This window comes from Anser cygnoides, chromosome 3 (genome assembly GCF_040182565.1).
Source record: "Anser cygnoides isolate HZ-2024a breed goose chromosome 3, Taihu_goose_T2T_genome, whole genome shotgun sequence".
Lineage (NCBI taxonomy): Eukaryota > Metazoa > Chordata > Aves > Anseriformes > Anatidae > Anser > Anser cygnoides.
In genome coordinates this window covers 96,531,253-96,558,022 of record NC_089875.1, presented here as the reverse complement: position 1 = coordinate 96,558,022, position 26,770 = coordinate 96,531,253, and the positions used below count along the sequence as shown (strand labels likewise).

Sequence of the window (26,770 nt, the reverse complement as noted above, 5' to 3'; positions counted from 1 at the left end):
GTAAAGTAGCCCAACCAACAAAAAAGTATTATAAAACCAGAATATTTTAAAACACTAAAAAAAAATAATATGCACAAAGCTGAAAAGCTGGTCTACCCTGCAGAGTTTACACTCCAGCTGACAGCTTGAGGTGACTTGAGGTGAGAGGTGACTGAGAGATCCATGAAAAGGACTATGTGGGCACTACATTATTTTTGGAGAAAAAAAATCATTTGCAATAATAGTCTGGCAGGTTGAAATGATTTGTATTACAGCAGTACCCAGAGGGTCTCTTAGACTATCTGATGTGTAACATACTACATAGTGTTGTTTTTCTTTTTTCCATGGATCTTAAGTTATGTACTGAACAGTAAACTGTCATTTTAGCAACACCAACTAACTCAGCAAGATGGTCAGGATATAAACATCATTAGCCAGAGCATCTGCTGTTGGCCAGTGACAGACAGGATATGAAAACAGACAAGTTTTGATTTTATATTGTAAGGCCAACGGCCTGCATAGAGATATTAGTTTGGGTCTCAGGGGTAGTTTAATGCTTCCAGATCGTCCATTAATCTTCCTTTTGGGCTGTACACACTGGCCAGGCACAGCCACACGGCTGCTCTTCTTCCCCTCCGGAGCCAGCACAAAATGTCCCTGCTCTTCTGGTGGGGGTCCAGCCCTCGGTGTCCTCCCACTGCAGCTATCCCACATACTGCAGCACCAGCACGTGATGGAGGACAATTCAGGCCCATTAGCTGCTTGAGAAGGAGAGAAAAGATGCTTTGGGATATCTCTCTGGAGTTTAAATCTTGCTAAATTTAGGCAAGTGGTCTGGGTGGGAAGGACCTGCCTGGGGGTGCCTACACAGGTAGCTGCTGCTTTCTGTTGTATGGAGCAGTTGTTGGAGGCCCCCTTGCAGGAAAAGCAGCCTTGGTAGGTGAGCTCATTCACTAGGCGACTGGGCAAAGGGTGCTGCAGGGAAAAAGACATGGGGAAAGAGTGAGAGAAAGTATCAGCACAGCTCAAAGACTTCTATTTTAAACACGTGAAAATGAGATGAAACTAAGGATTCTTGTGAAGAAAAAAAAAAGGCTCTCTAAAACTATCGGAAGTATAAATCAGTCAATGCACTATATTGGATCTATAAAACATTATGAATGTGAGTAGCACAGTCAGAAAAATGACACGAGCACAATAATGAACACAATCACTGTGTACAAGCACAGCATGAGGATGGGAGTGTTTATCCCAGTGCATCAGGGCAGAACTAAGGACTCTGTAATCAGACTGAACAACAGGGAAAAATCAACTGAAGAGACCAAGTACCAAATCCAAAACACATGTGGCCCCCAGCTGAGAACCACACGCACGCAGCTGGCGCTGCCGGAGGACAGCGAGGCACCTTACGTGGAGCAAGGAAACCACGCCGATGAGCGAGGCGAGCAGCTACACGTGCAGACGAGCACTGCGCAGTGGCAGCTTTCAGGAGAAATCACTGTACAGAGATGGGGAAGAAAACAAGAGCCAAATGAACTCTAACTAAGACTCTGAAGTATAAATAAGACTGCAAATAAACCATAGTGCACTTGGCTGTTCGTGGGAGATGTGCTGGGATTTTCTGAGATGTTCTTTGGAAGAAAAATGAATAACCCACCACCCATCAGCTGTTGTAGGCCGCTACCCAGCAGAGTCCCCTGCATGACACGCTGAGCACTGGGCCTATGGCTGTATACTGGCCAGAACTGGGACTGTTCTCGACACAGCTGCCATAGAGCAGCTCCCAACCCTCCCACTAAAACAGCTCTCCAAAACAGAAGGCTGCATCCAAAACAGCTGTTAGCATAGGACGAAGACTGCCCCCAGCTCCCAAACTGTGACCAGGAATTGTTTACGAGGGTAGAAGTTATCTGAGGCCAAAACCACACCAGAGACCTTCCCAACAGCTTAACACTATGGATGTGACTGGCTACTGGTTCTCAGGCACTGCATAACTCTGGTGTAAACACAGAGTGACTCTCGGCAGAAGTCTAATTCCTGCCATGCACTGTATATGCTATAGTTCACCTATATACTAAGCTATATGCAAAGATCATATAAATCTTTCTTGGGAACTGCTATATAGGGACTAAAACAGTTCCTTAGCGGTAACAACCAATTTCAGCTACTGCATGGAGCAGTTACATTAGCAGAAAAATGTGAACTGGCAAATTCAGGGTTAATTTTTAAGAGGTCTGTGTGGCTTGAAGAATTTCTAACCAGTAAATTTGACCCCTGGATTTGAGAAATTGGTAGAAACTGCAGCAAGAAATAGAATCGGCGGACACACTGCCAAATACGATAGCCTGAGGAAGAGCGTTCCTAGAAAAGAGGGAAGTCATGCCTCAACAAACTCCTAGAGTTACTGCTGGGGCGATGTACTTGAAGCGGTTCTCTTGGATTTCCAGGCTGCTTTTAACAAGGTCCTTCACAAAGAGTCCTAATAAACCCAGATTGGCATTAAGGAAGAAGGGAGATCCTTTATGAATTATTATTATTATTTTTAGGGGATGGAGGAGAAAAGGTAGAAATGAAAAAACAGCTTTTGCAGTGGAGTTATATTCTTGTAGGGACACGTGCCTTTCAATGCATTTGTAAATGGTATAGGAAGAGAAGCAGCTGAGCACAAACAAAAGTAAAGAGTTGTGAGGATATCACATAACCCAGCGATGAGGCAATACAATGAAAGCTGAGGTTCAACACTGAACAGCCAGAGGATGTCAGGGACGCAGTTTCCCATGTGGCAAAGAGCTTACAATCAGCAAGTCATGTTAAGCAGCATTGTGAGGCTGGTAAATGACTACTGAAAACCTGGATAAGTCTTGTTATTTATGTATTGTATTATGTATTCTGAGGGTACCATAGAAGAAGGCAACAGCACAAGGCAGTAGAGCAGATGATAGCCATGCCCTCAAATCTGTGACTTTTCTGGGCAACTCTGTAAGGGTACAGCTGGAAAAAATAAAGCACTTATAAATCTGGCACCATAAATAATCCTATTTTTAGACTGTTGTCAAAATACAATGCTTAAAAACATTAGTAGTAATGGAAAGTTCTTCATGAAACCCACCTCTGCCCTTACTCATTAGCTATGTCATTGGCTGCAATACAATCATTTTTCATGGTTTTATTAGATTGAATTGATTTAGGATGGTGAGATTTTAATCCTCTTCCTCTCTACTCTTCTCTGGTAAGATCTATGACACGTCACATGCTCTTATCTCCTTATCTCCCCTTATGTTTCTGATCCTACTTTTCCAAACGTCAGTTTTCTTTCCCCAGTCTCCGTGCCCTGCTAATGACCAGTGCTACTTTTCCTTCTGTTACATCTCTACAAGAAGGGATGGGTTTCATATTCACAGGAAACATGACTTCCTAGTGGAAAATGTTTTTCCCAGTCACACTTAAGTAACAAAGGTACACCACCTAGTCAGGCAAATATGTTCTCTTGCATTTAAAATGTCTACCATATAACATTTTCAAGCTAAGTGGATTTTGCAGATACATGGAAATACTAAGCATAGCATCCAAATGCAGAACCATTTCTGTAGCTGTTATTTCTGTACTTGGTGAAATGCAGAACTTCATTGCCAGAAATTACCATTGCTCACATTGCAACCGTGGAATCAGAGCTGACCCAGTCTTGAATGAATTGCAGCGAGATCCCCTTGTTTTTACAAACAGCTGAATCCTTGTACCCACTGAACTCTGCAGACTTAAAGTACATCTAAGAAATGTGCATAATGTAAAGACAGCAGAAATGTAAAGGGTCACCTGTGGCATTTACCCAATTTATTTGCTTTTATCCCGTATTACTCGGTGCAAGGAGAGATGCGCTAGATATCCAAAATTCACTTTGGTATCAGAAAGCATAGGAGTGTACATAAGGCAAATTGGAGTGGAAAAATAATATTTTCCATTAGCAAATCTGAAAACAAGTGCATCTTTTGTTTTCTGTTGGAATAGGATCCAGATCAGGCTAGTTTATGTTACATTCCTGGAGGGAGCACGCTGTTGCAGCATGTCATATATCAGATCTAGGCATGAACCCACGAAAACTAACACTTGCCACAGGTGTTATAAATTCTGCATCTTCTGTGTTCCAAGGGATTCTTTTTCCAGCTTTTCTGGTAAATATTATCTGACAAAGCCTGAAATCTAAAATCCCGTGCTTGCAGAGGAATGACACCAAGGGTGGCTACATAAGCCCCAGCAATGTGAAGCCCTCCTCACCTCCAGCACTGCGTACCTTACCCAGCTGGCTCCTGTCCTGGCAGCTGACCAGGCTGCCAAGCAGTGCTACTTGGCATTTTAGGTTTTGTCCTGCAGAACTCTGTACTAAAACCATTTGGCACAGAAGCACTGCCAGAGTAAGCACCCTATCTACTCTGTACTCATGCCTTTCCACCAAGGCTGAGGGGCACTTTAACCAGCACTCACTTCCTGAGCAATCCAGTTAGCTCAGGTAAATCTTCAGCATCCCAGGAAGACAAAACAAAACAAACAAACAAACAAAAACATATCAGAAGAAGAGCAATCCTGCATGCTGGAGAAAGTACCATCTTCCCCTACTCTGCACCTCCAGAAGAACTGATCTAGGATTACAAAATGCCTCTGCATGTAGCAGCAAGACATGAGATGTGTGTCAAGCACATGAAAAATCATCACCAAAATTTGACATGACGGATAAACATAGGAGGCATTAACAATAGCCAGTTTTTTCATGGGCTGCTTAGATCCCTTGGATAAGAGCAGGCACAAGATTAACCTAAAATTCTAGCCAATAGCTGATGTTATTTCAGCATTTTTCAAATGCTTCAACCAGAACCTTGTCAAAATAAATGGTGGATTTGTGCTCTATGTGCTTATATGGCAAGGTTGATCCACGCTGATACTATTACAGTGTTGTAAAGCATAAAATCTAGTTAATGGTTTCTGCCAAACCATGAATCAGTTACAAAATAATGACCTGAAGTATGTTCTTTTTTCCATTCTCTAATATTTCTTCACAGCACAACCCAAACAATTGCTCATAATTAAACTGATTGGAGGAGCAGACACTGGCAGGAAATACAGTGCTGGCAGCGGTCCGATAGCACTTCATTGTACTGAATTTAGAACAATTACATCAGTTCCTTTCATTTTGCAGAAAAAGAGTAGGGGGGCTGCTTTTTTATCTTCTGCTCTTCACAAGCAAAATCAATGTTTATCAAATCTCCTGAAGCAGAGTTGTATATTTTTAATGAACAGCGGAAGTGCATCCTTTGGTACCCTAATGCCTTTGACCATCGTTGCTTTGCATTATTAGTCATAATCCATCAGGGTGGGAATTTTTTGTTTTTGTTTTCTAGAAAAGCATGAGTAGATCAGCTTTTAATAGTGGAAGAACAGAAAATGAAACATGTTGTGCAGTAAGCAAGCAAAAATATTGAGTGAAACTGAAGTTCACGTTTAAAAACACATGGTGACTTGTGAATTCCTCTACAACTAAGGATCAGAAGTCGTACATACGTATTATAAATCAGCATGATTTCCCACAGCAGTAAAGGGGAACTAAAGCCAAATTTTGCTCAAGTGGACATGTCAATTTCCAATGAAATTCAGAGACCAAAGAGTACATTGTCAGTCTATAGCACTTCATCTCTGCCGCTCCCTCACGGTCACTCCCTGCCCCTGCTCCATGTGGGGTCCCTCCCACGGGATGCCGTCCTTCCCGAACTGAGCCTGCGGGGGCTGCCCACAGGCAGCAGCTCTTCAAGAACTGCTCCCACACGGCTCCGTACCACGGGGTCCATCCCCCAGGAGCAAACTGCTCCAGCACGGGTCCCCCACATGTGGGCGGCAGCTCCCCCCAGACCCCCTGCTCCTGCGTGGGCTCCTCTCCACGGGCTGCAGCTCCGGCCCGGGGCCTGCTCCTGCGGGGGCTCTCCATGGGCCGCAGCCTCCTCCAGGCCACATCCACCTGCTCCACCGGGGGCTCCTCCATGGGCTGCAGCGTGGAGATCTGCTCCGTGTGGGACCCATGGGCTGCAGGGGGACAGCCTGCTCCACCAGGGGCCTCTCCACGGGCCGCAGGGGAACTGCTGCTGCGTGCCTGGAGCACCTCCTGCCCTCCTGCTGCACTCACCTTGGTGTCTGCAAGGCTGTTTCTCACTGCTCTCTCTCTCTCCCCCAGCTGCTGTTCCCCAGAAGTGTGTGTCTCTGTGTGTCTCATCTTAAATACGCTCTCACAGAGGCACAAAATAACATTACTTATTGGCCCGGCTCTGGCCAGCAGCAGGGCCCGTATCTAACATGGGGCAGCTTCTAGATTCTTCTCACAGAACCCACCTCTATGGCTTCCTGCTATCAAAACCTTGCCACATAAACCCACTACATACCTAGAGAGACAAATAGTCAAAAGAACTCTGTAAAGCCATGAATCTGTCACTTGCCTTTCACAGCAGTTTGGTGCCCCAGACTAACCTTAAACCCCAGTACTTTAGAAACTTTTTTCTTAAACAAATGTAAAGACATCCAACTCTATTTGAGTACCTACAGCTCTGTACATACATAGAAGCTGTATTTAGGAGGTGCTTTAGCAGAATGAATGCTCTCTATTACATGGAGCCCCGTTTTCAATTCTCACAGCTCCTCGTAGAGAGCAAGAGGACCAGATGGCCCAGCAGTGGCTTCTTGCTCCCAGCAGAACACGTCCAACTTTGGGCTTGAACAGAGGTCAGTCACAGTCCGGCAGTCAGTTAGTTACTCATGCATTCAATTAGAGTGATTTTCTCTCACACATTCTTGGAGATGTAGCACTTCCCATGAGTGGCTGTGAATAGATCTTTGAAGAGGTTCTTGCAGCATGAATGTACCTCTGTTTCTGCAAGCGCTGAATAGAGGGCAAATTTGGTTCAGAAATATAATCTCTATTAGTATATTTATAACAAGTGAGATCTGTGCATTCATATCTCATCCGTTACCCATGCAGACCTTGAAACAAAATCCAGAGCATACTTTGAGGGGAAAAAAATGGTGTTGTGAATGGAGCACTGTGCAAGGAATAGGGAAGATAGGGCAGCTTACCTTCAGCAAATGATTTTTTTATTATTATTCTTTTTTGTAGTCCTAAGCCCTGTCTACTTGACTGACAGCTCATTACAAGCCATAACTGTAGCTGGTGCTCCTAGCTTTGGTATCATGATGAATATCAAATATTATTAAGAATATGATATTGTATGTTCTAAAATTGATGGTAAAATTCACAGAACCAGAGAACCTCTGAGGTTGGAAGAGATCTGTGAAGACCATCTGTCCCAACCACCCCTGCTCAGAGCATGGCCAGCTAGAGCAGGTCACTCAGGACTACTTCCAGTCAGATTTTGAACGTCTCCAAGCATGGTGACTCCACAGCTTCTCTTGGCAACCTCCTCCTGTGTTCAGTCACCTTCACAGCAAAAAGTTCCTTCTAAGTATTCTTCCCGTATTTCAAATTGTGCCCCTTGTCCTTTTCCAGGATATCACTGAGGCAAATCTGCCTCCATCTTCTTTATCCCCATCATCTCTCAATCAGGTATTTATACACACTGATAAGATCCCCCCGAGCCTTCTCTTATCAAGTCAAACAATCCCTTCTCTCTCAGGCTTTCCATGTATGCTGCAGTCCCTACATCATTGCAGCTCTTGGCTGAACTGCTACATCTATGTCTTATACTGGGGAACCCGGGCCTGGACACAGCAATCCAAGTGTGACCACACCAGTGCTAAGCAGAGCAGAAGGATCACCTCACTGACCTGCTGGCAATGCCCTTCCTTACACAGCTCAGGAGGTTGTTGGCTTTCTTTTCCATGAGGGCACATTGCTGGCTTACAGTCAGCCTGCTGTCCAGCAGGACACCCAGGTCTTTTTCTGCAAAGCTACTTCCCAACTGCTCAGCACCCAGCCTAGCCTAGTGCCTGGGGTTATTCCTCTGCAAGTGCAAGATTTTGCCCTTCCCTTTGTTGAACCTCATGAGGTTCCTATCAGCCCATTTCCCCAGCCTGTCAAGGTCCCTGTGCATGGAAGCACAACCCTCTGGTGCATTAGCCACTCCTTCCAGTTTCGTATCATGTGCAGAGCACGTCCCAGAAACAAAGAGACGTGATATGGATTATAGCACAGGAGCAGCAGTACATTTTGACCTTACTAGCAGATTCTGCTTGTATGGTTTGCACAGCCACAAAGCTGCTGAGGCCACCTAGACTTTAAGATGAACCCATTTCTGTGGGCTAACCATCAGCTCACCCATCAGAGGCACGATGGGGCCACTGCACAGAAAGGCCATTTGTCTTGTTCATGCTGCACCATGCTGTTCTCAGTCATGAAAATAAATCAATTACATGGGAAAACGAAGGAAAAATAACAGCTGTTTTTGAGCAGAAGTGTGGCAGCTCTGAGATACAAGTAAATGTCAGCATTTTTAATTGGATTTTTTCCATTTTGTGAACAATCTCCTTTTGGAGTCTATCTTTCTGTATAACAAGGAGTGTGCCTACTTTCTATTTATAACTTTGCTGGGAAAGATTCAGTGTTTTGATTTTATTAGAACGCTATTAAAACAGAAACATTCCAGAGTCCCAAACTGAAAGATAAATTCATATTCATGTTTGCGTTCCCTTCTAGCCTGTGTTCCCTAGCAGAAACACTTGATGGGTACAGTGTAGTGTTACTGCTTGACTCGTACACTTGCACCTAGCACATCCAATGTCTTCTCTATCAGATAATCCTCTACAAGCAAACGGTGACATTTAACTTTTTTCTTTTTTAATTAAGTATAATTTATCTTTCCAGGTAACTGAGGATGTGTTTCCAGACATGGAAGACTTAACTTAGGTTTCTAAACAGACATATTAATTAAGATTGTGTTGGAAAGAGAGGGATGTTCTTTACAGATTGAAGACTCGATGAGGATTAGTGTACCGAACCAGTTTCCTGATCTACCAGCAAGTTTCCTGAGTATTCCCAAGCAAATTGCTTAATCTGTTTCTCCATTTCCTATCTGCAAAACCAGCATATTTCTACTTCCCTTCTTTCTACTCTTAAGCTATCTATCTTGGTTATAAAATGGTAAGAGAAGGCCAGTACTCTGCAGAGGTTAGAATTACTAAAATAAGAGACCAGCAGTGCCACAATGATCAAAAACGCATATTTACAACACTTCTCATAAGGACTGAGCACTTCTACCCTGTAGACAGTTTTGGCACATGCTAGCTTTTGCAAATGCTCAAAGATGTTGTTTCTCTTTGGGCCACATTTTTCAGATAGGTATTTTTCTCTTCTCATCCTCTTAATTTTAATTTTAAATATAACTTCGGAGCAAAACTTAGATAACATGATATCTCTAGCATAAAAGAAAACTTGGAAATGCACTGAATACTTATCCCTTTCCAGATCAACCACCAATTGGTCTCACCAGACAAAAAATAAAAAGTACTTCAGTACAATTTAAATTCCATTCTTAAGTTGAACTTTGTTTGTGATGTACTGGGAAGACATATGTATGAACATGAAAAAATAACCTGAGGCATACTATTGAAGATTAAAATTAGATCTGCATTTATCTGGAGTTTTTCAAAGCACTTACGTATATTGACTCATATTCTTACATAGAATTTCATTCCTTGGTTTCACTCATTAAAGGGAGCAGAAGTACTAAATACTCACTACAATTTTTCCACCCAGAACCATGAAATCCAAGAATAAGAATAACAGCCCCCTATGAGCAAGAAATGTCCTTTCTATTCTTGCCAACTCTGCTAGTCACCACTGTAGATACAGCCTTCAGTTTAGAGAGAAAGGAACAGTGCTGGCAAAGTGCCGTAACCACTTCACCAGAGAAGACAACAAAGAGCTAGAGATTTGAGAGAACAGTCACCATCAGAAGCACACAGAGTGTGTTTTATTATATTAATGTTTGTTGGAAGCATAGCATCACCAAAGCATTTTTGAGGCAAACCAGTGCGAGCCAGGAAACTATCGCATACCATATTTTTCAGATTTCCAGTAATTTGCCATTTATTTAACTACAGAATTATCACCAATATAAGTACTTTATATTGGTGCCTTACTGTACATAAGAACTGCATCAAGAAATACCAACTCAAGAAACGTCCTGAGAACTTTCAGCCTGAAACACTAGCCTGTGTCTTTACACCATTCTGCAACATCACTGAGCAAAGAATCTCCTGATGCTGTATCAGCCTGAAGAAGCACTGTTCATCTTCTTTACTGCCAGAATAGATCCCTGCCAAGTAAGAGCTATTGCAAGATATGACATTAAATCTGAGACTCCTTGTTTTCTTCTGGCCGTTGTCTCCTTCTGAAAGGCAGAAAGAAAATCTTGACAGAAAACACAATTAAACACTGACTTAAAAAAATATAAATGAAACTCGATTTTTAGCCATCTTTCTCCAGGCCTGATGAAGTCAATCCCAAACTCACCCCCAACACACCCAAAACCTCAAAATCAAGAGCATAGCTTTGTGCTACAGTACTAGCAGCTCATGCTTTGACTGACAGGTTCTGTCAGTTATTTCTTCCTGAATTGCACGCTTATTTCAGTTGTGAATTAGAATTTATGCTTTAATATACTTTTTCTTTATCATCCTTCACAAGAGTATTTTCTCACTGTGATATAGCATTCTTGGACAGGATACAAACTAGGACAAAACCCTTTGTCTACAGGCACATGGATTTCAGCCTTACTTCTGCTATTCTAAGAGGTATGAATAAATTATACTATAATTTTCTCTGACATGCATTGTTCACTAAATCTCTTCAGCGATCGACACAGCTGGTGTTCCAGTCTGGGACTACATATGTGAGTTTACACAGTATAATTTACAGCAAAAATATTTCCTTGCAAGTTAATATCACAACAACAAAACTGTGTTCTCCTCTTGGATTTTAATCCAACTGATTTTTATCTCTAACTCTACCTTCCAAACCATGTACACAGCCAGGTGCTGGACTACAAATGACCTCACTCTGGTAATCATACGCACATGCACTTAACCTGAAAAAACCAACAACAACCCCCAAAACAGAACTCGACAAATCAAGGCTGCATTAATGCAGCTGCCTAAAATACTGCCCATTCAACAGGTGTTTCTAAATGTTTTCAGTACTTTAGCAATTGTGCCTATATAATTACTGCACAGTGATGTATTTTTTCAGAGTTTATTTATTTTTTTTAAAAACAGTTGAATGACATCACTCTGCCTGTACTCAGACTCTCTGGAAAACATTTAATTACTGCACTCAGTTGAAAATGTTTGCCTTTATTTATGTAGATTTGGAGGCCACATCTTATACCCTAGAGTTTAATAACAGAAAATAGCATTCAGGGCCAGAGGCAGACTACTAATATCTAAAGACATCATATAAAAATACACTCCTATATAGAACAAGCCACGTATCTAGGACAAGGAAAAGATTCTCATCTCTGACATTTTGACAGCAAAAAAACTTAACTCCAGGCTGGTAATCCACCTTTTCATTTTGCATTGCTATTTAGGAAATTCCTGGGTAATATTCTAGTACTACCAGTGTTTCACTAGACAAGCTTAAAATAAAACAGAGGAAAACTTAGGAAAACAAAAGCATAGGTCTGCATTGTATATGTGTCTTCTCTGCCGAAACTAGTTTAATTCAAATCATGGTTAATAAAATTACAGCAGATGGTTCTGCTCTTTCCCATACAATGGCATTTTCTGCAAAAAGAAAATCTTATCTTTTTCAAAGACAGCTTTTAGAGGAATTCCTTCTAAATTTGGGGCAGATTCTAAGAAGAAAGGAAAAGAATCAAAGAACATACTACCTTCCATTTGGAGAAAAAAATGAATGCATCTTCAATAGTCCTTTCAATATAAAAATTAAGAAGCTTTGTGTATAAATAAACACTACTAAATCAGAAATCTGTACCACACATACAGTCTTGCCTTTGATGAAAGATTAAAAAAGAACAAGCCATATCCTACAGGGCTGAGTCCCATTACTCAGTCACTCCTACAAGGTAAGGTACACCTGGGTGTTTTGATTAACAGCAAGCTGAATCTGAGTTGGCAGCATGCCCTGGCAGCAAAAAGGTCCAACCATGTCCTAGGGTGCTTCAGGCACAGCACTGCTAGCTGGTGGAGGGAAGTGACTGTCCCACACTGTTCTGGGGCGGCCCCACATCCAGTACTGTGTGCAGTCTGGGGCACCAGAGTACAAAAAGGACAAAACTATTAGAGAATATCCAAAGGAGGGCTGTGAAGGTGGTGAAGGGTCTAAAGGGCAAGACATATGAGGAGCAGCTGAGGTCCCTGGGTTTGCTCAGCCCAGAGCAGAGCAGGCTGAGGGGAGGCCTCATGGCGGCCTGCAGCTCCCTCACGAGGGGAGCGGAGGGGCAGGCGCTGAGCTCTGCTCTCTGGGGACAGCGACAGGACCCGAGGGAACGGCATGGAGCTGGGACAGGGGAGGGTCAGGCTGGGTGTTAGGGAAAGGTTCTGCACCCAGAGGGTGGTCGGGCACTGGGACAGGCTCCCCAGGGCCTGCTGGAGCTCAAGAAGTGTTTGAACAACACTCTCAGACACACGGTCTGATTTTTGCATGGTTCCATGGAGCCAGGAGTTGGACTCAATGATCCTTGTGGGTCCCTTCCAACTCAGCATATTCTGTGATTCTACAAAGTAGCACAAACCCTGGTCTACTTCCCTAAAACAGCAGGACACACGAGGTGATCGGATGGTCCTACTTTCATCTCTTCCAAGAGTAACCAGAGCTAAGGACTCACTACACAGTCATACATGTGCACCTTCAGGAGACAAGATGATTTTTCCCAAATTACCACGTACCGTACTCTTTCAGAAAGCCTCTGTGGAGGACACAAAGAGAAGATGCTCAGAGGAAGCAGAAGAGTAGCCAATAGCCTATGTCATTATTGATATCTAATCCTAACTAGTTACATAGCTCATTATTTGCAGACTTTGGTAGTTCCTTGCTCTATAGATTGCAATCACTTAGTGATACAGCGACTAGCTGAAAGAAGAAGCCAGCCCTGAGCCCAACAAATCCAACTCATGGCATTTAAAAAAAAAAAAAAGAAAAAAAAAAGGAGGATGCAAGGATCCAACATGTGCAGAAATTTCCCAAGGTCTGGCCAGGGGAAATAGGACCTCTTATTGCTGGGGGTGAGAATGCCCAAGTATCTCAGAAGTCCTGCACCCGTGAAACTGGGCCAACAAGAAGCTGACTGGACTCACGCCTCCCTGCAGAGCCACCAGGTCTACCCACAGTACCACATTCCATTATCCTCTACCCCTGGGAGGACAAAGTTTCCACTTGGGCTGACCTAATGGCATGGCTTCTGCAACAGAGAGTGTGTTTGCTGGCCATAGCCTCCTGCCCCTGTAGCTGATACAGCCTAACTGAGGATTTGGGCCAACACTGACCAGGGCTATTTTATGGGATGAGATCAGAGCAATATTTCTGGAGAGTTATACGCACATCGCTGGAAACAGAGTGGAAACTCAGAGGTGAAGAGGAGCTCTCTTGTGTGGAAAGTTTTAAAGGTACCAAATACTAAGTGCTCATACGGGGCTGAATTTTTCATCAGTAATTAAGAGCTTTACCACTAACGAGAGCTGCATTAAAATTCTTTTGCATCATTAAGAACAGTCCCCTCCCCTAAAATCTGGAAAGATTTAGTAAGACCACATAAGCCAGGAAAAAAAAAAAAAAGAAAGAAAAAAAAAGAAAGTAAAAAAAAAGAAAGAAAAAGGGGGGAAAAGAGAGGAGGAAAACAGAATAAAGATTACTTCTTCACAATTTCATCTCCCCAGCCCCCATAATTAAACAGCAGGCAAATGCAACATATAAGAGGTAAAAAAAAATGCTATTAAAAAAAAAAAACACACAGAAAAGCCTGTACTGGTTAAGTGACAACATCAGCCGACTTTAAAGACTGAGAAGTGCTGTGGTCAAGCTAATGCTCTTCCCCAGTATCGGCAGAAATAATGAGCAATCTCCTCCCGACCGGCCGCTGCTTTCCACACGGCCGGGCCTCCCGGGCTAGGAGGCAGCTGTGCCGGCAGCCTACGCAGGGACTATAATAGCATCATTCTGCACCGCGAGGTTCAGCCCGAGTTCAGGAGCCGCAGCTCACACACCCTTGTTGCCATCTGGCTGGGGAAAGCATCACTTATGCTTTTGTTGCAGAGCGACGCATACGGGCTGGAAAATTCAGTTTGCTCATTTTAATAGGAAATGCTACAGGGTTGCCGTACGGTTCAAAACAACTCGAGCAAGTATTTGCAAATATACTCCGTGAGGAAAAAACACTAACACAATGAGTGGAAACAGAACGCACTGCGAGCATTTTGCCTTCCTTTTGAAAAATAAAGGCACTGGATGACTAATTTATTTGTGGTTTGTTTACTGCATCTCATTGTATTTTTACAGAACAAATTAAATCTGCTTTAAAATGAATGCCTATGCTTTGCCCCTAAGTTCAAACATACTAAACTGCACCCTGAATTCATTTCTAACTGAATGGAAAGCTATTCAAATAGTTTTAAGTAAATATTCATTACACCCAGAACTTAACAGTTATTTTTATTTTTCTTCCTTCCAGAGAGAGAAATTTATGAATGGCCACATTCAGTTGTGCTTATTCAAGATGCAAATAAAGAAAACAAAACACACTAGAGTAATGAATAGCTCATGGCTTTTTGGGAAAATCCCATTCTGTTATCTTCCTCCAATGCATAGGACACTTAAAAGGAAGAGAAACATGCCACTGTGGTATTCTCGTCAATGACAAAATTTTAAGTGGCTTGGATCTTAAGGACGCGTTTGGCCTGCCAGCATCCCATGGAAGATGTGTTTGTTTACTGCGTTGCACATGGATCTAAGAGCTCCTGGTACAATGAGTTATCAGGGAACCTAAAGGAAATAGGATTTGCCTGTGCCTTGCAGAGGATGCACGACTGGCAGCAATACAGAGGGGAGGAATATGCTTGCTCATACCTGAGTTTGCCGCTGAAGGATCAAAGGAATGCTCCAAAGTTCCTAAAATATTTCAGAGCAATGACATGAGTGGATTCTCTGCCCCTCTTACACGTTTGCATTTCCTAAACGTGACTAGAAATGGTGCTAAATTTTGGGATGCTTCATGATTTGCATATCCCTAGAACACACGTAGTCCACCCAAAGGGTGTGTAAGCGATAAAAGCCAGCAGCAGACCTTCCAGACCATTTGTGAAAAACCCCATCCCCTGCTACACTTGGCTAGAAATGAACTCATTAATTTGGGGTGGGATTCGTTCTACCAAAAGTTAGTTGGCGAGGGCTGAGCTAGTCACTGCGGGACCCTGGTAGTCAGCGGAAAGCAATGCGTGCCTCCCGGGAGGCGAGATGAATCACAGAAAGGCAGCGATGCTTTTTTCCAGAGCACCCTTCCAACAATGTGCGCTTCGGGAACTTCTGAGCCAGCGCTTGTAGCTGTGTGTTAAAACCTGTCAAGGGCTCCACAGCAGGCCTCTTTTTTTTTCCTGTTAAAACTATTAAAATCGCTGTCTCCTACACGGCCTTTCCTAGCTTTTAGCATGCTATTTACCCTCATTAAGACCTTTCTTCTGATCCCATAAGTGTTTGCTTCAAGAACTCGTGGTGAACAACCTTGCTGAATTTTTTTGGGAAGCCATGTGGTCTATCTCAACCTTTGTCCTCACTAACTGAGCCTTTCAAAGGCTTCCCAGGCAGTCTGTAAGGCGTGACTTCTCTCTAGAAGTTAAACCAATTCTTCCACAGCATATTTATTCAGGTTTCCACCAATACATCATTTATTATTGCTTCTAACACTTTTTTTTTTTTTCAAGCCCAGACTGATCAGCAGGTTCCCAGATCTTACCAGAACCTTTTAAGAAAAGAGCTGGTATTGCATGTTAGACGCTTTCCAAACCTCTCCTACCAAGTCTGTACAAGATGAGGACTCCAGACAGTAGCTCAGGTACTTTACCTTTCAGTTCCTTGTAGCAGCCTGTGGTGACTACTATCTACCCCTGATTATTACCTTGTTTCACTGTTTTATTCTATTGCGCTTCTACCAACCCAGGCCTGAAGCTCTTCTGATCCACAAACGTAGAGTTCCTTAGTATAAATACAAGCCTATTTTTTTCCTCCTCATTTTGAGCTCACTTGTTTCCTGTCTTATCCTTGGATCATTGGCTTTTAAATGAAGGGTTATTACTTTATCCTATAAACTCATTGCCTTTAAAAACAGCCCAGACAACGCAAACTCTTCCATAGGTCCCTAGATAACCATTACTCTGCCAATAAAAAAGGGATTTGGAAGTGCCATGATCAAGCCCAAAAAGAGAGGGGAGGGGAAATAAAAAAGTGTTGGATATTTTTCTAACCATTGGAAAGAGTGTAATGACCCCCACAAAAAGCTTCAAGTCAGCTTCTCCTGCCAGGACAGAGCTATCACCACTCGGGTTGCCTCTTCCCGGAGGAACAAAAAGCACTGTGGATGTTGACAGGGCCTGATTTATGGTTTGGGGTTCTTACTCATATTCGATCACCCAAGTGTTAAGAACACATCTATTAACTTGCTTGTACTTACTCATCCAGGATGCCAGCTGAGTTACACAATTCACCGTCCTTCCTTCCTTAAACCTTCAAATACAAAAACGCAGATTTAGCACCACAAGCTGCAATTCAGACTATTTAAACTATCTCACTTCAGAAGAAATACTTAATTATGAAACTACATCCCCCAAGACTCTTTTAGCTTCAGGTCAGATACCGCTTCATCTGCGGCAGCCAAACTCTGAACAAGTCCTAACAGAAGGCCTTACATCTGCATTAAAAAAAAAAACAAAAAACAAAAAAAAAACCTTAACAGTATCAGCCACCAAGCATTTTCATGCAAGTTACATGTAGTTCAAGCTGCTGCCTCATCCATTATTTCTGAACAGCTCCTTTTTCCTCTGCAATATTCCCCTTCTTAAAAAACATGACTTCCTTCTTTTTCTACGGAGATGACTAACCTATGGGCACTTAACCTCCTAACACTATTGTCTTCCAAGAACACTACTACCAGGGGAAAAAAAAAAAGGCAAGCAAACAACCCAACCATCCCTCCCACCTCTGTGCCTGCAAACAGGTTATTCAAATTCAGCAGAGAGAGCAATTTTCGTTAGGAAAGCACCTTTTCTTTGTTCTGCAAAATCCCACTCAGCTTGTGTTGAGCTATAAACCTCCTAACACCACCACTCCCCACTCCAGCCCACAGCAAGAGCAAACATCCAGCTAAATACCACTACCCTAGCACGAGATCAGGTGCTAACACACAGCTTAAGAGCTGGAAACACCTGGGAGCTGTTGGGGCAGCTGTGCTGAGATGAGGCAGGCCAGGTTTGTATTCCCAAAATGCTTATTTTCCGTCCCTGTGGTTATTTGTGCAACAGCACAGAGGGTGCTCAGCAGCGTGTCCTCTTGCCACATGCTGTGACCAACCCCTGCGAGTGCTGTGGCTCCTCTCGCACACGAGCTCTTGGCCGTGGGTTGTGTTGCTGTTCCTACAGGGTGGATCACAGAATCACAGAATTGTAGGGGTTGGAAGGGACCTCGAGAGATCATCGGGTCCAACCCCCCTGCCAAAGCAGGTTCCCTAGAGCAGGCTGCCCAGGTAGGCGTCCAGACAGGCCTTCAATATCCCCAGAGAAGGAGACTCCACAGCCTCCCTGGGCAGCCTGTTCCAGTGCTCCGTCACCATGAAGAAGTTCTTTCTCATGTTGGTGCGGAACTTCCTGTGCTCCATCTTGTGGCCATTGCCCCTTGTCCTGTCCCCACAGATCACTGAAAAGAGGTTGGCCAAATCCCTCTGTCTCCCACACTTCAGGTATTTGTAAACGTTAATAAGATCCAACAAGGATGTGGCAGAAGCAGACACTGGTTGAAATGCTGCTGCTGAGTACAGCATAGCTGCTTGCACCAGAGTTTATTTTTAAGAAATGCATTAATTTTTAATTTAAGATCACACATAACCTCATCCCTGTGCTTTTGTAAAAGGATGTGCTGCAGGCAAAGCCTGAATTACTGTCATCCAGTACATTAGCATGTAATTAAGAGGCTCGCTGTACATCAACACCGAGCAAGCTGAAGCTGCCGAGGCCACAAGGCATGCCTAGTTCTTCCACAGGTGCATTTCTTACTTACAGGTTTCGTCTGTATGTTTTACAATATCCTGTAGACACTCTCCCTTTTTGAAGGCAGCAAAACAGAAATGCAGAAAGATAAAAGCAACTGGAAAAGTAAAGGGGCTAAGAACCGAGCCAACTTTTCAAAGCACTAAATATGCCTCATTCAGCGGACAACGTGGATCTCACAGCCATTGGTCTTCCAACCCTTCTTTCCTCCCCATTACCTCCGTACCATCACTTTACTGAAGAATCACCGAATTTCTAGATACAAGAACCTAGGCCGTGCTAAAAGGTTGACTTCATGATCAGCTTCCGATATGGTTGTGGGGCTAATCCTTCCTGTATCATTTATATTGGGAACACAGAAATAACATTTTTGAATTACAGGAAGGTGGAAACAGAATAGCACTGCTTTCTTTACAAAGTGAGTTCAGTAAGACTGTGCTATTTATCTCTTACTGTGGTTTGACAGCCCTTACATCCTGCTGGTAGTGTCTCCTACCACGGAGAACTTGCCTGTTAGCTGAGACCTTGCCGATTCCATTTTCTTCTTTTCATGATGGGACCCTGGCCACTAGGACGACGTTCAGATAATCCACGTTTCTATGCATGTTATTCTTAGTGAAAGACTAATAATTAAGCACGTTCCCAGAACACAGTGGTACCAAACCCTAGAGCAGGGCTTGTTACTCACAGCCGTTTGCAATAGGAGCCCCTCTTCAGTGAACTGCTCAACCTACTTGGGATGCAGAGCCCCACACTAATGGGGGCTCAGTCAAATCCTGAAGTTTGTTTTTGCATCACGAAAGTGCAGAGGATCCGATATTTATTTTCAGACTTCTGTCAATGTCATTTTTATAACACAGGAAACACAGTTTTAGAAAGCCTCTAAGTTTGGGGAATTCTTACTATCAATCTAAAGCATTTAAATCTTTTTTTGGAAGAAGGTAATTATGTAAAGTACCAGATCTTAAGAAAGATTTGGGCTTTTAACAGGAGAATTCCTAATCCCATTTCATTTACTATTAATCAGGTTTCCAAACTGGAACGATTCTCAGAAACCCATATATTAGCTCCTCCACTTTCCCAGCCCCAACCTCCATGGTTTTGCCATAGACAACAAGTTACAGAAAGCGAGTTGGTCATTCTTTTAGTCTACGCTGAATTTCTCAGAATCTGGTCACAGCTTTACTATTTCTGTGAAGTTAAAACGTAGCAACAAGTAAATTCCAGGTAGCTGTATATTTTGTGAAGTATTATGAACATGTTCAAAGCTAAGACCACAATATACATAGAGGGTGTTTCAGGTATATGCCAACGCTACCCCAAGAAGGCCGAGCTCAAAGAATCAAAGAATCACAGAATATCCTGAGTTGGAAGGGACGCACAAGGATCAAGTCCAGCTCCTGGCTCCACACAGGACCACCCAAAAATCAGACCGTGTGTCTGTGAGCATCGTCCAAGCACTTCTTGATCTCCAGCAGGCTCAGTGCCATGACCTCGTCCCTGGAGAGCTTAGGGAGCTGCTCTGTCCCTTTGGGATACAACAACTACACACCTATACTTCCAAGGCAGCAATTCAGAGCAGCCATCCCTACCCTTTTCTCCAGTGGTTATAAAATGCACCGAGAGTATCATGTTGGGCACCACCCCTCCTCCAGCCAAGGCAGCCATGCAAGTGCCTACATTGGACTCTTCCCCTCCTTCCTACAGCTGGCAAGTAGAGATGCTTCAATGAGCACCTGTAAAGTGCAGATTGCTTCTCTACCCAGGGGTGCTGCGGGGTTCCGAAATGCTCTGAAGTCACCCTCATTTACTTTAATGTTGTGGGAGAGCAATCGCTGGATGAACAGCAGCGGGAGGAGAGATCAAACACGGAAAGGTTACAGCAGAGACCGATGCTGTAACATGGGGTCAATGCACGTGCCTGCTCCCAAACCTGCTGCAGCAGGGCTTATACCCACACTGCTTGCCCTGTGATAGAAGCTGCCCGTCCCTTCACTGCTGCCTCTCCCAGTCCACGTACTGCTGGCAGGCAGGAGGTGCCCCTGGTGCAAACGGCTTCAGGAGGTGACTGGGGCTCAATCTGAACCGTGCAGCGACATCTGTCCTTCATACACCCAGCAGCGGCTAAGCGGTGAAGAGCAGTGTGATTTCTTTCCAAGCCCCACCAGCTGCAATCTCACTCAGGATCCCATCAAACTGCACTTTTCCTTTTAGTTCTCAGTGGAATTTCCTGCCTGTTTTCCACAAACACTTGTACAGCTCCTGCATGCACATTGGGGGAAATCCTGACACAAGTGGATTTTGATTGATTGATCCATATTTTGAGAATTGTTTTTCAGTTTCTTATAAACCAACTCTGGGTTCAACTTCTGTGTCTGCAGAAAGCTCTTGAGAAAACCTGGAAAAAATCCTCTTAGTAATACTTGCAATGAGCGTTAGCAGAGAATGTGGATGTCACTGTTACCTACATGCAATCAACTGAACTTCTTCATTTTTAGCACGCTAAGGGACCAATCCTAAACCAGCCTTCCCCTAAAATTCCTAGGTACGGCTTTTTCTGGTATATCGACAGTCAGATCTAGATTATTTGGTCTGGCATATTGGCCAAATTTTAAGTGATTTTTCTGATATTATCAAACATTTTGCATTTCTAGGGATTCTGTTACTACAGCATCTACCTAGCTCTTCTGTAGCACTCCTATTTGAAACGACATCCTTGTCAAAAAAAACACATTATTATTAATCCTTTCAAAAGGATTCCTGAATAGCAAAAATGTTTCACTGACAAAAAAGTAGCCAAATTACTCTTTATGCCTTTCATACATGGTATATAAATGTCACAGTTTAATATGGAGAAAATAATTGTCACCACACAATAATTACAGATAATTTCATATGATCTGATATGTGCAATTTAGTGTTTTATTAAACAAATACAGTAGCTAACCAAAATCTGACTGCAGATAATTGGAAATTACATTAAAGTCTATGTTCCTATGGCAATTATTGGTCATTTGAAATAATATATGCCCTAAATCATAATGCAGAAAATGATCTTCCTGTGAAATAAGAAATACAATAGAAATAAAGTTAAGGGACATGTTTATTTCAGAGCTTTCTGCAAGCAAAATTGCTTTGATACAAAATGAGTTCAATGATACAGTGCTACCATCCACTCAAGCAAAAGAAAACCTCACATTTACATGAATGCACTTTATATTGATATTCTCACAGAATAACAGTTCGAATATCCAGAATGTGTCTGGCCTCGTTGAAAGCAATGGCACAGAGATGCTGCAAGGTATTGGAGTATCATATCACTGGCGAGTGCTTAATTAACTCTGTGAGTTCTCTGAGAGATGCTGTATAAATAAGGGTACTGTGACTGTGGTTTTGTATTCCTTAGTAGTTTGGACATACATCCTTTAGTGTTTGTTTCGTTAGCTCAAAATGTGTAATTGTGTCTTTTGGCTTTTTAGTTAATTCTTTTTTTTTTCTTTTTTAAAGAAAAATCTTGAGGTATCCTTTACTGTTAACTAATGACATAGTGATAGGCCCATTTTATTCAGGTTGCAGAAACTTACACTGTACATTCAGTACACTGTACATTCGGTAATTATTTTTAGTGTACTTTCTACACATTACTGTGTACAACTGTTAGTTTACATTAGAACTCTTCCCCCTTCTCACAGGATATGGGATAAACAAAAACAAATCTGACAAAAATTATACACAAAATAAGAAGACAAATACACAAATAAGGCCATCTGCAGAATTAAAAATCCACCTCTTGCAATATTTCACAATAATTTCTACATAATATTTTACATCTTACGAACTTAAATACTTAATGCAAAAGAAAAAAAAAAACTTTACGTAGCCAATCTTATTATCTCTTCAAGGACTTGTCCAATTTGCTGGCTAGTGGCCTTCTCTGGGGAGTTGGAATTTTGGAAGGCTTGGCTGATCCTGGCCGAGAACCTGCTCGGGGTGTCGGTCTGCTTGTAGGTGGAACAGTCTCTGACATATCTGAGCATACAGACTGGATTTCTGAAATATCAAAGTCAGATGCATCACTGCCTCGGCGGCTACTTGACCTGCTGCCAGCCTTGCTTCCTGCTCGGCTCCCAGGTCTGCTTGGAGTTCTTCTGGTTTCTAGAAAGAGAAAAGATACCCAGCAGCATTAGGCATAAGGATGCAAAAGGTGTGCAGGCCTTTCCTAGGTCTTTGGCTATCCCAGGCAATTCTCATTGCACAAACTAAACTTCAGACCCCTGTCAGATAAGCTAGACAACAATCGAAATTCCTCTTGATATTAACAAACAGCATAAAACAGTACCTCCCACTATATCTCCCCCTAAAAATAAATAAAAGTGTTCACTAAACAGCTAGGTCCTTTCTTCCTTATGTCATTTTCTCAACAAACTCCAAGAATTAAATATCTTCTATGGACTCCATGAGTTCAGTATCTGGCATCTTCACGTATTCAGGTTTTCTGAATATGTAACTTGGAGATGCAGAAGACAACCCCAGTTTCTAAATGTGTGCTTCCTTCCTTCCCCCCCCCCCTTCTTTTTTCTCCATCAAAACCATGAAGTTCAAAGCTGCAAGTAAACAAGGGAAGAGTATACATGTACACATTCTCCCAAACAAAGGACTGAGTAAATGAGCTCTCAGCAAGCCTGCTAAAGTGAAAGCTTGCCCAGGCAATGTGCTATGAAGAAAAAACCACAACAAAGAATCTTAAACAGAAAAACATTAATGTGGTTTTCCATAATTTTCCAATTCTTATTGGATCTTTTTTGATCTTGACAAATCTGGATCCCTGTGTGTGCAAAGAACACCAAGTTGAAACTGAAATCTTAGGTGGCTCATTTTTTCCAATCACCCGTAACTTAAAAGACCTGTACTATTTGAACAGGATTTTCCAGTACTGCTCAGTCAGCTCTGAGGAGCTGAAGACCTGAGGGAAAGCCAGTGGTGCTATCTTCTGCTCTAAACACCCAACCCTCCCCCTCACACAGAGCTGCTCCGAGGATCCTGGAAGAGCACAGCGTCACCACTTTCTATTTTTATGTGCTGTTTTAAAAATGTCTATGGGATATTCCATTAATAAGGTCATACACAGCTGCTCGCTGCCGTTCTTCTTTCAAAAGAAATGGACAAGTCATGATGAAATGAGCCCTTTGCTCTATCACAGTTGAGCATAACTTGGATACTGTGAAGTGAACCTTTTCTTTTTAAGCAATACTGCTTCCCTACTTCCTCAGACACACTGAGATAGCATTGTCAAGAAGTTTTCAGTCACGAATTTGTAAATCCAGGGCTGAATGTACCTGCTGTGCAACCATGTGAGTGGAGGACAATTATCCTGATTACCTGCATCCTTGGCAATTACTTATGTGGAGACAGCAGGACTCATCACTCCTTCCCACTCACCTTCCTCACACCCTAACATGACTCATAAGTATTCGGGTAGAAACCAAAGCAAGTGATAGATCAAGCTCTAAGGCTGAGACACTCACCTGCAAACTGAGCTCTAACTCTGGTAGCTGCAGTGGACAGGATGCCACTGTCTTCTCCAGAGTGGAAACTCTTCCCTGATAGGTATCCTGGCAGTCTGAGTTTACTTCCTTGAATAGGTGTTCCCTATTGGGAAAAAAAAGAAAAAAAAAAGAAAGAAAAAGGTTGTTTCAATTGTCACAATTGAAGATAAGGTCTGGTATCAGGTACGTAGCTTGGAATGTGATCATCTTAACAACATTCACTGTGAATCTGAAATACTGGTTTGGGTCAGTACGAGCATTATTCATGACGTAAAGGTGTGAACATTCCTTTAGCAGTTAGTTTTTGAAATAGTCTAAACGTAAAAAAAGAACACTAACAAGCTGCTTGACAGTAACTTTTTTGTCTTTTCTCTGTGTATTTCAATGCATATATAGAAAGAAAAATACTACCCTCTTACAGTTAGTCAAACACATAAGATTAGTTGATGGTACGTGACTTCAATTAACGACGACAAGTCGCTGAAGCTTTATGTCTACATTGCTTGACTTTCCACTATTCTGACTCTTGCTATAGGTGGTGAGTGCATGTTTCAACTTTATAAATACTTGATGGCAAAACAAAACTACCTGATTTCAAAAATTTTTGCCGCAATACAGAAGAAAATATAAGACTAATTCAAGAAGTCCCTGTTGTCAATACATTGCCTGAAATATCTGTACTCCACAGCTTAACCTTGCCTTTCTCATTTCTGAAATAAAGTGAGCCTTGATTTACAACCAGCCCCAAACAAGAAGATTTTTCGGTGCCACAAGAATTAAATCCTCAACTCTTAGATCTCCAAATGCACATAACACACTTGATAGGAGGTGGAAGAAAACCACAGTATTCATATTAATTTAATCAACAGTAAGTATCTGAAATGAAGACACAGTGCAGTGACAAATCTGGCCCTTCAGGTGGCCCAGATCCCAGGACGTGTGCTCCGTGCCTTTGATCCCCAGACAAAGGTGGGGTACTGAAAACCAGGCCCCAGCAGAGTGAGCTGGGAGCTGCCTCGGGCTAAGCACCGAGCAGGGGCCCAGCAGGGGCTGCCTGGCAGCTGCTTCTGGCCCTCTGCCAGCGAGGACCACTTCTGGCACGTCTGAAAAGAAAGAGCATATGGATACTACGGAGCAGACAATCTGCTGGCTCCGGCAGTGATGGTCACAATATTAAACTCTCTTTAAAGCCAAGTATAAATGCTTAGCAGGCTGCAAGTGTCCATCCAGCCACACCTTGGAAACCTCTGCTGTACGGAGATTACTGGGGATGATTAACAGAAAGGGAAATCTCATTACCCTGCTGAAGCTGCTGCACTGGGAAAGGCCTTGGGATAGAATCTCTGAGGCAAGAACAAAAAGAGATCAACCTTGTTCTTCAGCTTAGCCCTAAGCCCAAAGCCAATCTATGTGTAAAACACACAACTGCTCAGAAAACTGAAAACACACAACTGGTCAGAAAACATTGCAGAATGCCTCAGAAATTCTCTACAAGCTACCCCAACCCCACCCATTCCATCTATAATCTTAAACCACAGTGTTTTACATAAATGAAACTCACTGAAACTACTGACAGTTAAAAGAGCACGTGAGAAATATGGTGCTCCCATTTGAAATCAGTGCCATCTGCTTTCGCTTCATGCTAATTCAAAGAATACAAGACACTTTTCCATGTCTGTGAACACTGAATATTTCTCACAAATCTTTGAAGTACCATCAATTAATCTTGTAATTTAGTTACCAGCTAAGAGATGAAAATACAAGAATCTATTAGAAGCTGACAATTTTGTGCTATTGTTAATCATTCTAAGCAGCAGTCTTGTGCACTCGAAGTGATGTATACATCCAGACGCCTGCAGTGTGCACAAATAATGCGCCCAGTCGCACAGGAGGAAGTGAAAAGTTCATTATGCATCTTTGAGCAAAGCCACGCACAGGTCATGTAAACTTAGCACTGGAAGGTGTCAATGAGTAGCAATAGACGTCAAAGTGCAGACTTGTGAAAAGCAGATACAGCAGAAGTGAGGGCAGTGCAAGCTTCTCCACGTTAAGCCCTCTATCTAAACCAGGGCAAGAATAACTCCTACAAGTGAAAAGTCAGTTTGCAGCCTGATCCAGCTGCAGCCTTTTCACTGGCTGTAATGACACGAGAGAAGACGCTGGCTCCAAGCCCATTCAAATTTTTGGTCATTCAGCTTGACTGCCAGCACAACCCTAATTGCTATACTAGCAGTCTCTATGTAAGTCATGGGCTGGAAATAAGACCAAAGCTCATTTCCTGTAAGTCATCAAATAACTATCTTATTAGAGCAACGACTGGTCGTTGCCCCCCTAAACAAAACTTTCAGCTGTTGGAAAGATTTATATATTGCCGTCAGTCTTTTGTGCAGTCTTGTTCAGAGAGATTGGGTAGTTCTCTATTTAGTGGTTTTTGCATGGGAGATAATTTATTAATCTAATTCCTGAAGTTCATGAATATTATAGTACATTACACACTCAAAGTAAACAATTTAAGGAAAGACAACCTGTGAAGTATATGAACAGCTATGTAAAAGAAAGGGAAACCACATATACTCATCCAGTTTATTGCATACTGTTACAATTTATTAATCATTTGCACTTTAAAAATAAATTAATTGAGGCTGAGTTTTTTCTAGAATTCAAAAAGTAACAGAGAACAACAAAAAAAGGAAATAATTTGCAAAGATCTAAAATAAAAATGCATTAATATGCAAGGGATGTTGCAGCACTGAAGCACTGAAACTAGTGGTTGTTAGTGAAGTGACAGTTTTAGTGAAAGATCATGAGACTAGAGTCTCTGTCCTTACTGTACCTCTGCAGATGACCCTTGATAGTCTGAGGATTCTGCTGGCTTAGAAGGAGTTGACGTTTTGCTGTTTGTCAACCATGGCTTACCATAGTTGCGTGTTAAATGATGGGGTGTCTGTATGAAACAATGGTAAATCAAAATATGAAGGACAGTAGATGGA

The 26,770-nt window shown here is 42.5% G+C and overlaps 1 protein-coding gene and 1 long non-coding RNA gene across 25 annotated transcripts in view; both read right to left on the bottom strand.

The window, feature by feature from the left end:
- Positions 1-10,364: 10,364 nt before the first annotated feature.
- On the bottom strand, positions 10,365-17,217 carry LOC106030418 (uncharacterized). Of its 2 annotated transcripts, none has more exons than XR_010830541.1 (4): positions 17,172-17,217; positions 16,647-16,699; positions 15,050-15,091; positions 10,365-14,965 (listed from the first exon to the last, which is right to left on the bottom strand). It is a non-coding gene; the product is annotated as an uncharacterized lncRNA (long non-coding RNA). The 2 variants fall into 2 exon arrangements; XR_010830542.1 differs by lacking the exon at positions 17,172-17,217 and adding an exon at positions 17,074-17,111.
- Positions 17,218-21,135: 3,918 nt separating this feature from the next.
- Positions 21,136-26,770, bottom strand: part of DST (dystonin) — a 298,953-nt gene continuing 293,318 nt past the window's right edge. For 20 of the 23 annotated variants that reach the window (XM_066994752.1, XM_066994757.1, XM_066994753.1 and 17 more), the window contains 3 exons: positions 26,614-26,724; positions 23,760-23,883; positions 21,136-22,389 (listed from right to left, as the gene is read on the bottom strand). In XM_066994752.1, the coding sequence (XP_066850853.1) occupies positions 22,124-22,389; positions 23,760-23,883; positions 26,614-26,724 (501 nt within the window). In that variant the 3' untranslated portion in view covers positions 21,136-22,123. The remainder of the gene's footprint in view (positions 22,390-23,759; positions 23,884-26,613; positions 26,725-26,770) is intronic. The other 3 variants (XM_066994770.1, XM_066994771.1, XM_066994763.1) reach the window with 1 other exon arrangement.